The sequence below is a fragment of the Porites lutea genome, chromosome 5 (assembly GCF_958299795.1).
Source record: "Porites lutea chromosome 5, jaPorLute2.1, whole genome shotgun sequence".
Classification (NCBI taxonomy): Eukaryota; Metazoa; Cnidaria; class Anthozoa; order Scleractinia; family Poritidae; genus Porites; species Porites lutea.
The window spans coordinates 45,637,988-45,656,200 of NC_133205.1; the positions used below are offsets into that span (position 1 = coordinate 45,637,988).

Genomic DNA, 18,213 nt, shown 5'->3' on the forward strand with positions numbered 1-18,213 from the left:
GCATGAAACAAGTTATTTTGTTTAGAGGTATTAAATAAACGGTACACGATAACTGAGAGAAAAACTTAGTCACGACGTACAATTTTGCGTAAACGGGACTCTAATCACTCTATTATTATATGCAGAGGAGGATTTTGTCCGCTTCCTTTTTTATTTATCTTTCTCGGAAGAAAAATTCGTTACCCAAGGTATTTCAAGGTATTTGTAACGTGATTCTGGTGATATTTGCCCAGAGCTGGACCAGGAGAAGGCCTGGGCACAAGGCTCAACATGAGAGTAGCCTGGGACGAAACAAATACAAAATGGCGGCCAATAGCTACCAGAACGAAATGCGGCGGTACTTTGAAAATAACTCCAGAACGAAAGACATTGTTGCTCATACGGCCAAGGTGGGTAGAAAAAAACGAACGTTAACTTCTCTATGTTGCCTAATATTTATTTTTATGCGTAGTAGGTCACGTCACTGTAATTTGGGGCATGTTTTTTTAGGTTCACTCAGTAGCGTGGAGCTGTGATGGAAGAAGACTTGCATCTGGCTCCTTTGATAGAACTGTCAGTATTTTCGTGTTGGAAAAAGATCGTTTGGTGAGTTATTTATGAGAGGTGCCAGAAATGTTTTTTGATTCATGTACACAAAACACTAGCGAGAAATAGCTGTAGTCCGGGATGTCCTGTAAAAAGCACAGGGCAAGTAAATGTACTGGATTTGCCTCACCTATACCGATATATCGCTAAGTATGTGTATAAATCAATGATAAATATACGTTGAATTACCTTACCTGTGGTATATAGTCGTCCTTTTGCTTGAAAAGCGGTTTTTTGAGCGATTTTGAAGTTTTCGACCTTTTTGCTGCGAAGTTTGAAAGCGGAGCAATGCGATTTTCGGGGGAAAAATCGCTCCGGCGCTGGAGTCCTTTCAAAACAAGGATTCCTCCCTTGCCCTTCTATTACAAGGAACAGTGAACGGCGAACTCAAACTCCTTCAAATCGCTCAAAAACCGCTTTTGAGGCAAAAGGACAAATATATACCACAGGTAAGGTAATTCAGCGTTTATTTATCATTGATCTATATGCATAGTTAACGATATATTGGTATAGTTAAGGCAAATGGTAAATCCATTACATTTACCATAAAATAACAATCGGCTACACAAACAGATTGTGTGGGTGCCCTGTGGTAAAAAGTAGAAAAACACTCCATATTAAGCTTTATATATGTTTAAGGCTATTGTTTATTTCATTATTACAGCGATACATTATTATATCCAAAATCAAAGGAAAATGAAGTTTAAACCAAGGAGAAAACTAAATCACAACATGTTTGTAAGAGAAAAAACAAATAAAGCATTCTATTTCCCTTATATTTAATCAATCAATGTTCACATACATACTTTTAATTGTTGTATACCTCACACCTGTATATATCCTAGTTAATGCAACTAGATCTTAATGTTTTAGATAGGCAGGTCCACATCAGCCTCTGGCTGACTTTTACCAACCTGCGTTAACAAATAAAGCTATGTATGTATGTATGTATGCGTGTATGTTTTAAATCGTTTCTGTTTCTCACTGTGTTTGACTCCCTCGCCTCTCCTCTGCTAAAGAACGAGAGCTAGCTCAATCCATGAATTTGCTTCAGTTTGTCCAGATTTCTAGAGGTATTGTTAAAGGTGACCAAAATTACTGAGATTCATATTCCTATTGATGATTGAAAATAACCAAACTGATGATAGGGAAATTTCATTGCATTAGTTTATTGTACTAATAAAAGTCAAGGTCAGGGTTGATTGATACAGCTGTACATACATACATACATACATACATACATACATACATACATACATACATACATACATACATACATACATACATACATACATACATACATACATACATACATACATACATACATACATACATACATACATACATACATACATACATACATACATACATACATACATACATACATACATACATACATACATACATACATACATACATACATACATACATACATACATACATACATACATACATACATACATACATACATACATACATACATACATACATACATACATACATACATACATACATACATACATACATACATACATACATACATACATACATACATACATACATACATACATACATACATACATACATACATACATACATACATACATACATACATACATACATACATACATACATACATACATACATACATACATACATACATACATACATACATACATACATACATACATACATACATACATACATACATACATACATACATACATACATACATACATACATACATACATACATACATACATACATACATACATACATACATACATACATACATACATACATACATACATACATACATACATACATACATACATACATACATACATACATACATACATACATACATACATACATACATACATACATACATACATACATACATACATACATACATACATACATACATACATACATACATACATACATACATACATACATACATACATACATACATACATACATACATACATACATACATACATACATACATAAAATGAAATGACGAAATTCAAATTGATCATCAATACATACATACATACATACATACATACATACATACATACATACATACATACGTACACATACATACATACATACATACATACATATTAATAATCACATGAGTAATCATTGATCGTTTATTGTGACAGTGCTGTTTCGTATGGTCCGAAATTATAGGACCACACTCATCAGGCAACTTCAACGGTTGACCGTTAAAATTAAAATTGGGTGGTTGTTATAGGGATGCGTTAAGAGATTGTATCTACGTAACAGATGAGTTGTGTCTTAGTTACGTTACTCTAGAGTTTTGAAGTACATATCTGTTTCTGTGGGGGCACAAACTCATTAGTTCGTTTCACCTGTTTAGGCTACAAAGTTCTATTTTACAAATGATGATGAACTTTTCATAAAGACAAAGGTTACATTTTTTGCTAATGTTGCTATAGGGTTTACATTTCTTTAGTTTTTCTTTCATTTATTTGGAAAGGTTTCTTAGAGTCTTGTTAAGTCCAAATATATTTTGAGAGTTCCGTTTCATTTCTTTTCTTCGAGCGTCGAAAGGAGGACTGATCGTTTCTGTAACGTTCCTTAAAGTTTGTTGCCAGTCCAACGTAAGTTTAAGTTGTCGTCGCTGTGGTGACAGTGGCTTGGTAGATTACATTTGTTTGGAGGCGTTTTCCTTCGAGTGGACAATCTGGTTTCTTTCTTCAATTGCAGGTGTCAGGTTGTTGCATTGGTGAGTTGAAGTTGAAGGAACGTACTTGTTGTGTGATGAGATGCGGTTTCTTAGAGTCTTGTTAAGTCCAAATATATTTTGAGAGTTCCGTTTCATTTCTTCTCTTTGAGCGTCGAAAGGAGGACTGATCGTTTCTGTAACGTTCCTTAAAGTTTGTTGCCAGTCCAACGTAAGTCTAAGGTAGATTACATTTGACTGGAGACATTTTCCTTCGAGTGGCCAATCTGGTTTCTTTCTGCAGTGGAAAGGTGTCAGGTTGTTGCGTTGGTGAGTTGAAATTTGAAGGAACATACTTGTTGTGTGATGAGATGACAGGTTTCATGTTAGGCATGTATGAGTACATGTAGCTCAGTTTTAGCGTGTGTCTGTTGAAAATCTTGTGGAGTGGGTGGTTTTTTGGAAAGCATTTGTCGATGATGTGCAGAAATTTTCTACCAAGGTTAGTTCTGACATTTGAGTTGAAAGGAGGGTTGTACCCTTTGATGTTTCTTGTTCATTTTCTTTTGTTTTTCAGAGCTTTCTCTTGTGCGGGGTTGTATGTTAACTTGTGGTCGTATCTGCTTTCTTTTAAGAGCTTTCTGGTAAGGGGCAATGGATTTGTTAAGTACTTCTTTGCTGGATGCGATGCTAATTAACCTTTTGTTAATGTTGAGTGGGATATTCTTTAGTAGTGCTGGGGGGTGGTTGCTCTGTTGGTGGACATAGGACAGTTTATTATTGGGCTTCATGAATGGCTTGTAGCACCTGTTTCTGAGGTTGCAGGTCACATCAAGAAAGTTGACGACCTTTTTGTTAGCTTCGATTGTGATTTTAAGGCCATTCGATTTGAACACTTGGCAGACTTCTTGCTTGGTTTTTTCAATTTCTTTTAGAGTGGCCTTGCAAATTGCGAGGCCATCGTCATGGTACAGACCAACTTCATTTTTGAATTTTGGTGCTATCAAGGATAACCTGTAGACTCCTATTAACTTGCACGTTTCTCCTCCGTCGTAAGAGCCCATGCTGACATCAAACACTTTTTTTTTTACTTTTTCGCATGGGTGATGATGTGGCAGTCTTGTTGGGTGATGGTGGTGAATCGTGAGGCATAGTTTAATGCTTTCAGTAACAGGTCTTTAGATATGGATGGGTAAAAATTGCAGACGTCAAACCATTCTATGGTATCTTTGGTACTTTTCCACAGGTTCACTTTAGTCGCTTGTGTAATTTCATGGTTTATTCAGTCGAGGATGTTTTTGCTGATGATGCCAATTTCGGTTTTGCATGGATTAATGAGTCTGCAGGTTGGGTTATTTATGAAATCAGGTTTGTGGTCTTTTAGCGTTACATACATACATACATACATACATACATACATACATACATTAACTTTATTTACGTGTCAAGAATATTTACCTAATAAAGATAATTGGGGACACTAAATAAAAAAACAAATAAATTTAGCTAGAATTAATCATTCACAGTAAAACTATAACAACCAAGAAACTACGTACTTATGTTATTAATCATTAATGTATGCCTTTCATAAGTAGCAGTGCTATATCTGGAGATAGGGAAGTCCACATTACATAGGTTGAATTTCTTATCATAGCTTCAAAAGACGCCTGAAGACGCCTATTTTCCAGACTCAGTATATCTGCCCAATTCAGGAGTTGTTCATACTCTTCGGTTTTATAGTTGAAAACGGCATGCAGAGTGCGTTCCTGAGCCCTCTCCAGTTTTCTAGTATTGACTGCTTTACAAAAATGCCAGACAATGTGACAGTACAGTGTAGATGAGATGTATTGGTTCAAAGTGTAACGAGTATATAAATATATCATACAAACGATGCTAATTATCATTACCAGACAAAAGAAGCAACTCACAAAGGCCATGGAGAAAGTGTAGATCAACTCTGTTGGCATCCTAGTAATCCTGATCTGCTTGTGACTGCCTCAGGTGACAAAACTATCAGAATATGGGATGCAAGATGTAAGATTGATTGTTCTTAACATGTTTTTTAAAAAAGAATTTGTTAATAAACAGAGACCTTGTTTTTTTGATTTTATGTACAAGGAAGCCATTGTTATATTAATTTTTAATGTCTTCTTGTATTAAGACTTTTTATAGTGTGATAGTACAGATGTATGTTGTTATCTTTAAAAGATGCAGTGACCAAATTCACTGTCACAGAAATCAACAGATATGAAATGCAATAGGAGTCTGTCATATGATATCCACTCATTAACAGTCCCTTTAATGTGTTTGATACAGTCTATTAAATGATAACAATTCTTGAAGAAATACAAAGTTAAAGTTCATCACTATAATAAATTTTAATAAGGACTTACTATTACTTCCTTTATTTTGGCAACTATCCTTTGTTTCCTTTGAGTTCATGCATTTTTAAATCCAAGAATAGATTAATTTTGTAAAAATTACTACTGCTGATTTTGTGTAGTACTGTTTGCTTATTTTTGCAGCCAGTAAGTGTGTTTCTGTTGTAAATACTAAAGGAGAAAACATAAATATTTGTTGGAGTCCAGATGGCAATACAATAGCTGTGGGAAACAAGGTGAAGTAACAAATAAAGCATAAGTTTAATTCATTCTATGCACGTTTTTAATCACACTACTTGGGCCTAGATACAACCCATAATAATATTGGCAAAAAAAACATATTTTTGAGACACTTTGGTCAAATAGGGTACATTCAGAGAACATATTAAATGTTGATCCTTCTTCCCATAGCTCAGGCATTTATAGTTGGATTTTTTATTGTTGTTTTGTACAGGTATAAGTAGGTTACCAGTTGAACAATATTGTTTAGAAAAGGTGGTGGAAGGAAAGCTTCATCATTTTTTTCCTTTTGAATTGGATAATGTTGTCAAAATATGAGAAGTGTTGATAAGGAAAAAGTGTCCCGAGTTGTTTTTTGCTGGTCGTAGATAACAAACAAAGCTTAACATTCAAAATATTACATTTATGGATAATTGTTTGATTCAGGTAAGTTTCTTTTTTTTTTCTTCTGCATGATGAAAGGTAGTAGCAGCTGTTCTTTGTATTTAAACTTTAAATACAGAGTAAAAAAAGAATTTTTGAAAACTACATTTAACTGTTGTTTGTGTTAAATTACTCAGAATACTCTGCATCAAGCCTCCTGATGGTTGAACCCAGAAGAAGCCTTTTTAAAGAGAATTTCAATTTTTTTTTCAGGAAGATCTCATTACATTTATAGATGCTAGAACATACAAAGCAAGGTGTGATGAACAGTTTAAGTTTGAGGTGTGTAGCTAGGTTTGATCATTTTATTCTCTGTTGGACTTGGTCCAGTTTTTATTTCTTGTGCAATGGCCCACATGACTGTAACAGTGTAGGCCAAAAGAACTGTAAATTAAAAGTGTACCCAATATTTCAATACACAACTTCAGCCAACAATGAAAAATTATATGACTCAGTGGTTACGGAAAATCCTTGTTTTCATTTTTGCCTCAATATAAACATATGCTTTCCATTATCTGATGAAGCTAATAAAATAAAATCTCTACATACTGAAAGAGCATAACAATTTTAGTTATCCCTGAAATTTTGAGCCCGATATACCAAATAGTTTCAGAGAAATTCTCTTTGATGAAAAGAGAATTAACTTTACAAGGAATGTATGAGCTTATTAACTTTTTTCCCACCCAGCAATTTCACAGTGTTTGATTGCCGCTAAATCCATTATTATTTATTGCAAAGAGCTGAAACAACCACAAATGAACCAGCCATTTCAACTTTTGAACCTAATTTGTGTATGTTGTAGTTAATTTTTTACCTGAGGTAATTTTATTTTTCCTTTGTTTCAACTTAGTCTAGCTGCTAACATCCAAAATTGTACACTTTTGTATGATTACTATTAACCATGTAACAAATCATTTGTGATATGGATCCAAGCTAGGTTAACCTTTGGACTCGAGCTATATCTGCTCATGTCTAAAAATTGACCACATGGAAACAAGGCTGAAAGTAAAATTGCCTTAAAACTAGTCCCAGAGAAGAAAAATTTACTTGAAATTTAATCTATCAGTTACTTATGTAATATTTTGTGCTAGAAAAATGTTTCACTTGTGATCACATGACCTTTCTTAACAATTTTATGATTCTTTCTTAGGATTCCTGTGGTAGAATGTTTAAGATAAAGATGCCCTTATAATCGGTCTCAGAGAAGAAAAAATAACTTGAATCTAATCTATTGGTTATTTATGTGAAATTCTGTTCTAGAAAAATGCTCAAATTGCAATCATGTGACCTTTCTTTATGGTGACTCCTTCCGGGGATACCTCTGGTGGAAATATGTCAAAGGTGAAGATGCGATGGTATTAACACCCAAAATGTCACCTAGCATAGTGTCAATCCAAATAGCTTTTTCACAAACTTGGCCTTAGAATACATATGTTTTCACATGCATCATCAATACTGTACATGTGATTATTATGGAAGTTACCTGGTACCGGCCTCTCTATGGCTAATTTATACAGCTTTTCTTTTGACTTGAACTTGGGGCAGCTTCCTCCACAGTTACACAAGCCTGTACAGGTAAGACTAGCTTTCTGACGCTTGCAGCCGATCAAATGAGTTCATAGCAAGAGTCCTTTCTTGGGAAAGTGTTGTCCAGTAAGGAACCCAGCGACTATTTTCAAGCTGCCATTCCCATCCAGTAGAGGGACTAGGTAAAGCGGGCTGCTTCAACAAGGTCTGGCCCCATACATAGCCACCTTGGAAGACAGCTCTCTTGACAGGTTGTGTTAAAGAAGCTTGAGAGGGAGGAAGGGATCTCCCCTTTCTTGAGAAAACTTCTTGCCTGACTTTGTTGACATTTCACAAGCTGCTCGTGCGGTCATATAGGAGTGTCGCAAATACCTCAATGACATTCATCCAAGGTTTATCAAGATCCTCGCTTCTCCCTTGTGGCTTTCTTCAAAGAGTCATCTTTGTAGACGTCCATCCAATATCAAGCCTCTTTACTCGTTCCAGTTGCCTCAGAATGTGAGGAGCAAATACTGGCTGGTTATAAGCAGGTGACAAACAAGTTACAAGATCTGCGGTTGTGAATTCTTCACATGCTTTCTTCATTAGAATATGAAGGCAGGCTGCTGTCACTTGATGAGCTCGTCTTGTTTGGGTTATGCGGCTCACTGATAGCAAAGAATCTGTTACACCCACGGACGGGTGCTGATGCATTTGTCAGCAAGTCTGTCGGCCCGCTTTCAAGAATCCACTTGCCAAGAGCATTAAAGGCAGCTATCTCAATGTGTAATTCTCCCAGCATGACCACCACGCGATCTTCATCATATGCACCACCAACTGCTTTTCCCAAAGCAAACAAGGGCTGATCAACTGTAACAACAGGGACTTGGGAGGGATCCAAGTGCTTGATGGCTGCGCTGATGACACTAATGGCATTGGCAATAACATCATTACTAATATCATCTCCGCTAATCAGCATTTTGCATCAACTTTTTCAATGCAGATATTCAAATTCCAGAGAGGTAGTTGCAACCTCTCCTTCTTTTTCCCGCCCCCACCGCCAGAGTGCCCCGGAGAGCTTGCTCACAGGCAACAGATACGAACTGAGCACTAGTGTTGGGAACCACAATATTTGTAGAGGGAAGAGTTAATGGCAGTACATCAGTGTAGTAGGGTGGGAGTGCAGCAGTTTTCCTTGACGTTAAGCTTCTAACAGGATCGAAAACATCAGTGCATCTCTCTGTTCCTGGTTTTGGATGCTGGGCCAAGGAGATTGCGGTGCTATGAAATGAGTCCTGTGAACTGGTAGAGCTTGTATTAGGACCAGTGTTGTTGACTGTGGCTGTTGCAAATATACCACTGCCTAGTTTGAAATGGCACACTACTCTGTCTTTCTCATACCTTTCAATGTTGCTTGAAATTGTTAGGAGCCAGTCGAACAAAAATTAATGCTCGTTCCAAGTTTGTAAAAGGTATCAATCAAAGACTTTTCCCTCTCGAAGTTCCATGGATCTTAAGGGCTAAATATATTGGTAGAGGGCATTCTCTGTTTCTTACATGGTGAGTGTGGTGAGTGGTACCAGGTGCATTGTCTGATTTGTCTCAAAATCGACTTATGCTGTAAAAACTAACAATTGAGCAACAGAAAGTCACGCCTGGCTCTTCAATGAATCCCTTTTGATCGTAGGGTCTCTCATTATCATTTCTAGCAAAGTTGTAAGTGAGGCTGGAGCTAAATTTGTCTGGCTGCCAGCTGCAAATGTTCCATTAAAAGAGTTTTTCACCTCCAGAATTTCTCTTCTTGCAGTCATTGTTGCTTTTGCTAGGCAAAATGCTTCTGAGTGCCTGTTCTTAGAATCAGGTAAAACACTTCCAATTTCATGGCTGAGAACGATAAGAACCTCTCGTCCCTAGCTGAGCATGTGCTGAAGATGTTGTTGATAAATTTTCTCTGTGTTTTGTATTTTCTCGTTGATGTCCTATGTAATTAAATGTAATTGAAAAACGCTTTATCAGTAGCATCCCAGGTTCTACATTGAATTTCTTACTAACTTCTTAACAATAAAGTGTAAGGAATGCTTGGTTGGCAAATATCCCTCTACTGCATAGATTTGCGGGTCGTATGCTCATCAAAAGCTATTTTCTATATTATTAAAATGATAAAATGATTACTGTGGTTTTAGTAGTCTAGTAGTCTTAATTATACCATGGCATCTTCATCTTTGACATTCCACCACAGGCATCCTAAGCAAGAGTCATAAAATTGTTAAAAAAAAGGGTCATGAACGCAATTTAAGCATGTTTCTAACACAGAATTTCACATAAATAACTAATAGATTAGATTCAAGTTAATTTTTCTTCTCTTAGACCAATTATACCTGTGCATCTTCATCTTTAACATTCTACCACAGGTATCCCAAGTAAGAGTCATGAAATTGTGAAGAAAGGTCACATGATTTCAAATGAAGTACTAAGTGGTTCAAGTTGATTTTTCCTCTCTGAGGCCGATTATACCATCGCATCTTCAACTTTAACATTCCACCAAAGGCATACCTAGAAAGAGTCATAATAAATTATTTTGAAGAAAAGTCACTTGATCGCAAGTGAAGCATTTTTCTAACACAAAATATTACATAAGTAACCGATAGATTAAATTCAAGCAAATTTTTCTTCTCTGGGACGAGTTTTAAGGCAATTTTATTTTCAGCCTCGTTTCCATGTGGTCAATTTTAAGATATAAGCAGATCTCGAGTCCAAAGGTTAACCTAGCTTGGAGCCATATCACAAATTTTGTGTGACATGGTTAGCAGTAATCATGCAAAGTTTCATGCTTTGAAAATCATAATTTGACAATAAATTATTTATTAAGTCAATACTTTCTTTTTCACAGGTCAATGAAATTTCATGGAATAACACAAATGATTCCTTTTTTCTCACAAATGGTCATGGATGTATAAATATCTTAAGGTTAGAGAGAACAGCAAATTATCCTTTGAAAGGTCATTATGGTGGAACCCAGTTAATATGGTCAACAATGGGCCAAAAAAATATGGCCGTAATAAAGAGTTGACCATATCAATGAGGGTTTCTTTACAAGAAAATGTATGGTCATTTTTGTTGGACAGCCAAAAAAAGTGGCTGTAATAACGAGGTGACTGTATTACCGAGGTGGCCTTAAGGTGGGGTTCCACTGTCTAAGAATTGATCTTTAACACTGCAAAACAACAAAAAACAAAATTTTTCCTAATTTTGTAAAAATTGGCTTGAATCATAATCATTTTAATTGAAAAGAAAGCTGCTAACTACTCACATGTTACAGCAAGTATTGTGGTTCCGCAAGTGAGATGAATGTTCAACTTGGACAAAATTACAATCAATGAACATCAAGTCTGAGAAAACCTTGAATCCGCCACTAGAATACAGTCTACTGTTATTTCCTTAAAATTACAGTTCTTAGTACTGCTTAGCAATATGTGGCACCCCTCAGTACTTCTAATAAGAGTTTCTAGCTTTGTTGAATAAACAGCATTTCTTGCAAAGAAGGATTTTATACTTTGTAATGTTATTATTGCTGGTTGTAGTTACCCTGATTTAAAGCCACAACAGACTTTACATGCTCATCCGGCTAACTGCATATGCATCAAATTTGACCCAAAAGGCAGGTAAGCAAATTCACATTGACTTTATTACAATATGAAGCTGATGAAGCCTTGTGCATTTTAAGTTGTTCTTCGTAAACACCAATGGAAAATGACTTGATCCTGGTTAATGTATTGTTTTTTTTGGGAAAAGTGAAGTCTTTTTCTTGAGTAACTATCTATAAGTGACTATACAATTGCTTATCTAATAAAAACACAAAATTGACAGATGCCTCCTTCAAGGAAAGAATCATTTCATTTGATGTGCTCAACTGTGCACTATTAAGCCTTAAAAAAAAAAAAAAGAAAAAACAGAATTTACCTCAAGGAACAGAATTAAGCACTATTAACTCTTTTCATTTTTATCCCTTACTTTAATTTTCCCAAAAATTCTTCAACTATGACTTGTAACTGTCTGCACACTCAAGATCAGAGACCGTATTCAGGGATACTCTTATTTTGTTATAGGTTTTTCCATTCATGGGCTATCAATGGGAATTTATTACTTAAAGGTGGATTACCACCCTTGCGTAATTTTTACTTGCATACACACATACGTTTTCATGCGCGAATAAAATAGGGGCAATATATGAAAGTTTGCAGGTAAACGTTGAAGTTGAGCAAGGCTCAAATTTTACATTTACCCATGACCCTTCATACATTGCCTCTATTTTCTTTGATATGCATGTAAAATTTATTTGCGTACATAAATTACTTAATTTATCTGCAGTGCATCATCATCAAATGGATGATGAATATAATGGCCGACTTTCTCCTTCCCAAACAGTCATCCTTGCCAAGATCCAGGGATAGCTACCAGGGCTATATTGTACAGCAAACCAATCAATCACTTAGTAATTGTTTACATCACTGGTTTGATTGTTTTTGCTCTGTCTGCAGGTATTTTGCTACTGGTAGTGCAGATGCATTAGTGAGTCTGTGGGATCTTGATGAGTTGGTCTGTGTTAGAACATTTTCAAGATTAGAGTGAGTAAAGTCCAATACATTGTGTTAAAAGCTGACATATGTTCAAAGCAGAGTGCCCTTTAAGGATTAATGACTAAAACTTTTTATTATCTGTCATTACCATCTTTCATTGAACTTTTATTATCTTGGGTCACAATGTTAATTACTGTTTTTAATAGAAACAGTTGAACCTCCATTACTGAGTGGCCTCCTCTCCATAATGGCTCCCTCTCTACAATGACCTCTTGACAACAACCAGTTTATTTGAAGCGACTGATAAAAAAGTCAGAAATGATCATGAAATTTGATCCATATGGTGCAATGATGATTAATCACGGCAATCGTATTTAGATTGTGTTACATTTATACTGCTTCAGTAAACATAATTGTCTATGATACTACTAGTGTATGTTGCGAACCTTGTGCATTTTGTCACATTAACATTTTGATTCAAAACATTATTCAAGTTTTTAGTGTAGTTTATCTCTATATATTATATATGATTGGATTGCCATTATGGAATATAGTAAGCATGAATTTAGCTTAATTAACATGTTGTACTCCCTAAAAAAATTTATCATATTACACCCCTACCTCTCCACAATGGCCACTTTCTTCTGTCCCCAAAGTGTGGAGAGGGTCGCCTGTAGTTGTTAGCCCAGTAAAGATTTATCTCGCCTTACTTATTATCTTTTTAATGTAACTACAGGTTGTACTTTTTTGTCCATACTAGAGGAAATATTCAATTATTGCAGCATTACTAGTAGTTTGAAAAGTTCCATAAAGCTTTTGAGACCTGTCCTCTTGTTCCCTTTCTACTACAGTTAAACCTCTCTACAACTGCCAGCTTGGGGACAGAAGAAATTGGCCATTGTAGAGAGGTTGAAACAAGAGTGAATGTACGGACTGTCTGTAAAGAAAAATGGCTGTCGTAGAAAGGTGACCTTTGTAGAGAGGTGGCCGTTATAGAGAGATGACCACTGTAGTGAGGTGGCCATTGTAGAAAGGTGGCTATTGTAGAGAGATGGCTGTTGTAGAGAGGTGGCCATTGTAGAAAGGTGGCCATTGTAGAGAGGTGACTGTTGTAGAGATGTGGCCATTGTAGAAAGGAGGCCATTGTAGAGATGTGGCCATTGTAGAGAGATGGCCATTGTAGAAAGGTGGCCATTGTAGAGAGGTGACTGTTGTAGAGATGTGGCCATTGTAGAAAGGTGGCCATTGTAGAGAGGTGACTGTTGTAGAGATGTGGCCATTGTAGAAAGGTGGCCATTGTAGAGAGGTGACTGTTGTAGAGATGTGGCCATTGTAGAACGGTGGCCATTGTAGAGAGGTGACTGTTGTAGAGAGGTGACTGTTGTAGAGAGGTGGCCATTGTAGAAAGGTGGCCATTGTAGAGAGGTGACTGTTGTAGAGATGTGGCCATTGTAGAAAGGTGGCCATTGTAGAGAGGTGACTGTTGTAGAGATGTGGCCATTGTAGAAAGGTGGCCATTGTAGAGAGGTGACTGTTGTAGAGATGTGGCCATTGTAGAAAGGTGGCCATTGTAGAGAGGTGACTGTTGTAGAGATGTGGCCATTGTAGAACGGTGGCCATTGTAGAGAGGTGACTGTTGTAGAGAGGTGACTGTTGTAGAGAGGTGGCCATTGTAGAAAGGTGGCCATTGTAGAGAGGTGACTGTTGTAGAGATGTGGCCATTGTAGAAAGGTGGCCATTGTAGAGAGGTGGCCATTGTAGAAAGGTGGCCATTGTAGAGAGGTGACTGTTGTAGAGATGTGGCCATTGTAGAAAGGTGGCCATTGTAGAGAGGTGGCCATTGTAGAAAGGTGGCCATTGTAGAGAGGTGACTGTTGTAGAGATGTGGCCATTGTAGAAAGGTGGCTATTGTAGAGAGGTGGCCATTGTAGAAAGGTGGCCATTGTAGAGAGGTGACTGTTGTAGAGAGGTGGCCATTGTAGAAAGGTGGCCATTTAGCCTGCGTAGCAAGCGTTTCCAATCGAGTTACTACGCGAAAGTTAGAGCGGGAGCAAAAAAGAAGGTGGAAGGGGGAGGGAGAGGGGAGAAGAGGAAACGCTTGCCCGCAAACCCCACGATTCTGAAAAACGCCCCTTGATATTTCACGGTTCGGTTGATTTGTAAATTGACAGCTCGTCAAAATAGAAGTATTACCCCTGGATTACCAGATTTGTAAAATTACTTTGTTCTCTAATATAACACGTTCCAGACGATTGCAAAAACTGTAATAAAAAAGGTTTACGATAAAAGAAGGTTAAAACTCTGAGCGATTACTGCGGAATTTCTTGTTTTTTATTTTGTGGCTTTATCTTGTCTGAAACCTTGTCGAAACGACAAAAATGATTTTTCCGGAACAATTCACTCCGCCGGCTATAAGGTTTGCAGAGCTGCTGCTCTTCAGCCCGTGTCGAAACGTTCTCTACAATACATGCCGCTAAATTTCCAATAAACAAATTAAAATAATCTTTTCATTTCAAAAAGCTGATAAATCGCTTGTCCAAGGCGGCTCTAGCTAGTGTCGAGTACCGATGTTATGATTTACGTTGATGTTATCTCCAACAAACAGTCCATTTTTTCCAGTCAGATCTGCACGCCGTCATTGCCAATAAATTGGCGTTCCCTAGTCTCCACTGCTCGATCTCCAATTATACTTTGAAGACTTTGATCTTATAAACCTTGGCACAAACACGATTCAAATAAACATCAGTCCAAAGCATTTGTAATCTGCGACCACAAATCAGATGAAACCAGATCTGTGACGCACGTAAACAAAGTATACCTGGTTTGATTGATGTTTCGAGTGCTAAGTAATCAACACTACCAGCACTGCGCCAATCAGAAGCTGCGTTCGTGGGCGAACGCAGTTTTTCAAAATCGTGGGGTTTGCGGGCAAGCGGTTCCTTCATTCCCCTCCCCCTCCCCCGTCCTTTCTTTTTTTTTTGCTCTCGTCCCAACTTTCTCGACGAACTCGCAAGGAAACGCTTGCTACGCAGGCTAGTGGCCATTGTAGAGAGGTGACCGTTGTAGAGATGTGGCCATTGTAGAAAGGTGGCCATTGTAGAGAGGTGACTGTTGTAGAGATGTAGCCATTGTAGAAAGGTGGCCATTGTAGAGAGGTGACCGTTGTAGAGATGTGGCTATTGTAGAAAGGTGGCCATTGTAGAGAGGTGGCCGTTGTATAGAGGTGGCTTTTAGTGGGGGCTTGACTATGTGTATATGCACTATAGTCTCTGTGTCAAATAATCAATATTGATTTTAAAGCTGTTATAAAAGGGTGCATTACAATTTTTTTGATATTTGAATGGCATTTTCCAAGGAATTATTTTAAAACTCAGTTACTTAGCAGCTTACACAGTGTCACATTGTTCATGATCTGGCATTTAAGGATCATGTTTATAGCTTGTGCGCTTCCTTCTTCCCTGGCTCAAACTAACAACATGCACTGTCATCAAATCCTTCCTTATTTACATGGCTAGAGAATTGAGAAGAGTAGATAAATTTATTATATTTTTTATTATACAAATCAGCTGTGCCCACGTTTCAGGAACATAAAGATAGGTTAAATTTGTATGAAATCAGATATCATTCCATTTTTTAATGATAATATTACTTTTCTTATACATGAGAGATCAGTTTAGTTCCAACGAACGTTTTCTTTTGTCTGGTTGCAGTTGGCCAGTTAGAACCTTGAGTTTCAGTCATGATGGCGAAATGTTGGCATCTGGTTCTGAGGATCTTATCATTGATATAGTACGTACATACTCGTATTGTGTACTCATTTCAGTTTTATCTTGTTGTTTTGATTGACTTTGGGTAAGATGTTTTTTTGAATCATTTTTGAGGCAATGGTGGAGACTGGTGAGAGAATTTGTGAGGTACAGTGTAATGCTCCAACATTTACAGTAGCATGGCATCCTCAGAAACCTCTTTTGGCATTCGCTTGTGATGATAAGGTACTCGATACACTAGTTCATTCATGGTAATTCATGTTGAGGACGGTTAATCTGCATGAATCGTAGCTGCCCATGTGTGGTCTCTTAATATTTATCACAGTTAAAGTACTTACATCTTTGTTTACCCTGTGTTAAAGCCAGTCCTTGTATTAGGCTATCATGCAAATATTATCATACTTAATTGTGTGTTTGACATTACCTTTTTATTGAGTCATTGGTAGCTCTATTTTGTACGTTTCATACATTAAAAACCGGCACCACGTACAGTCTGTATAATAATAAAAACTACTCTCCAGTCTGCTAAATAACTACATGTATTTAAGCCTGGTGCCAAAAATGAGGCGTTCTAACGTTGAAGATGTCTGTGAAGTAAATTTACCTTTATAAATTAAGTCATAATTATCACTTTATGTTTTGCATCCTCGTTTGGTGTTTGCTTGTAGCAAATAATAATAATAATAATAGTAATAATAATTTATTATTTATAAGGCGCAAAATAGCATTTAAATATATGATCTAATGCGCACCAGTTAGCATGATTATTATCATCGTTTTGCTTTTGAATCCAGGTTGATAACCTGTTGCCATGTGGTACAGCAGTTGTTTACCTCAGGAGTATTTGATTTTAACCTGAGATGAGGCCCAACGTTAGCAGGTTATTTTGATATAGGTTGGGAGAGAAGTTATGATATTTTCTCGTCTATGCGGCCACTCACTTGACTGTTAATCTTTGTTTTTTGTCTTTTTCTTCTTTCAGGATAAGCACGATCGAGATGCTGGTACTGTCCGTCTGTTTGGATTACCAGCTAATTCTTCTTAACCGTTCCTGGTGCTGTATATTGTATAAAGTGTGCATGAAAAGGGCTCCTCTAATTGCCTGTTTAATAAAACTTTTACTACGTATGTTTGCCACATTATTTTTCGTGATCCTTTGATCTGAGCAAAATTTTCCGTAAAATATCACCGTTTGTTTGAGCAAAAGTTATGATCACCAAGCAGAAACGTCTCGAGCAATTAACAAATTTTTCTCACCAGTTACACTGATAGTAAATGTACAGAGAGCACGATACCCTGTGGGAAGAACAACAAGACCTGTCAAAGGGGCGGATGAGCTCTGTTTCGAGCCAATGGCCATCGTGCAAATCGTTCCGCTGCCTTGCGGATATCTCTGGGAGGAGAAAAGGCTGAGGAGTAAACCCTACCAAAACCCGGAGTAAAGCCCCTAAGGCGGTTTGATAGTGAACCAAATTACCTTCCGGCAACTCCTACAGCCTAGCTGGTGCCAAATGTATTGCTCCGCTGTCCTTGGACTACATCATTGAGGCCGAGAGGGGGATCCTGCAGGATTTCCATACACACCGCCCAGGCTTGCGCCCTGAAAAGTTCAATTCAGTGCCGCTGGTCACAGCGACAGGAACCAGCACGGAAGGTAGCTGTTGCGAGTTATAAGCCAAGACCAATTGGCATAGGTCTAGGCGCTACGGGTTGCCTTCGAAGGTGAGAGGGATCATCGCGTCCCACTGGTCAGCAACCGCCCGCCTCAAGCTGGGCAGCCCCTAGCCAGTAAGGTGCTGACCCGCCAGTCTGCCTTCTTTGATGGGTGCTTTGAACTCAGGGGAAAGTCAGACTAGCAGACTGTAAATCTTGCACCAGGTAAACATCAAACAATGACGAAACGACCAATCTTGCAACTAGCAAGCTGAAATGTCAGGACCATGTGTCCTGGCCTTTCTACGCTAGGTTGATGACACCAGGAAAACCACCATCATCAACCGCGAGCTCGAGCAGTTCAACATTGATATCGCTGCACTGCA

General features: G+C 37.6%; 1 protein-coding gene across 1 annotated transcript; it reads left to right on the top strand.

Annotated features, from left to right (window-relative positions):
* The first annotated feature begins 290 nt into the window (after positions 1–290).
* On the top strand, positions 291–17,302 carry LOC140937236 (THO complex subunit 3-like). Its single transcript, XM_073386779.1, has 11 exons — positions 291–389; positions 490–585; positions 5,191–5,314; positions 5,806–5,897; positions 6,538–6,606; positions 10,721–10,797; positions 11,412–11,492; positions 12,369–12,455; positions 16,118–16,196; positions 16,289–16,399; positions 17,157–17,302. Exons 1-11 carry the CDS (start codon positions 303–305, stop codon positions 17,217–17,219), a joined length of 966 nt encoding a protein of 321 aa, XP_073242880.1. The 5' UTR covers positions 291–302; the 3' UTR covers positions 17,220–17,302.
* The last annotated feature ends 911 nt before the right edge of the window (positions 17,303–18,213 follow it).

Excerpts from the sequence above, each read along its gene's own strand:
- LOC140937236 (XM_073386779.1), top strand. The coding sequence starts at position 303 with ATGGCGGCCAATAGCTACCAGAACGAAATGCGGCGGTACTTTGAAAAT. Across the intron at positions 12,456-16,117 it reads AGAACATTTTCAAGATTAGA|TTGGCCAGTTAGAACCTTGA; the intron begins GTGAGTAAAGTC and ends GTCTGGTTGCAG. Across the intron at positions 16,197-16,288 it reads AGGATCTTATCATTGATATA|GCAATGGTGGAGACTGGTGA; the intron begins GTACGTACATAC and ends ATCATTTTTGAG.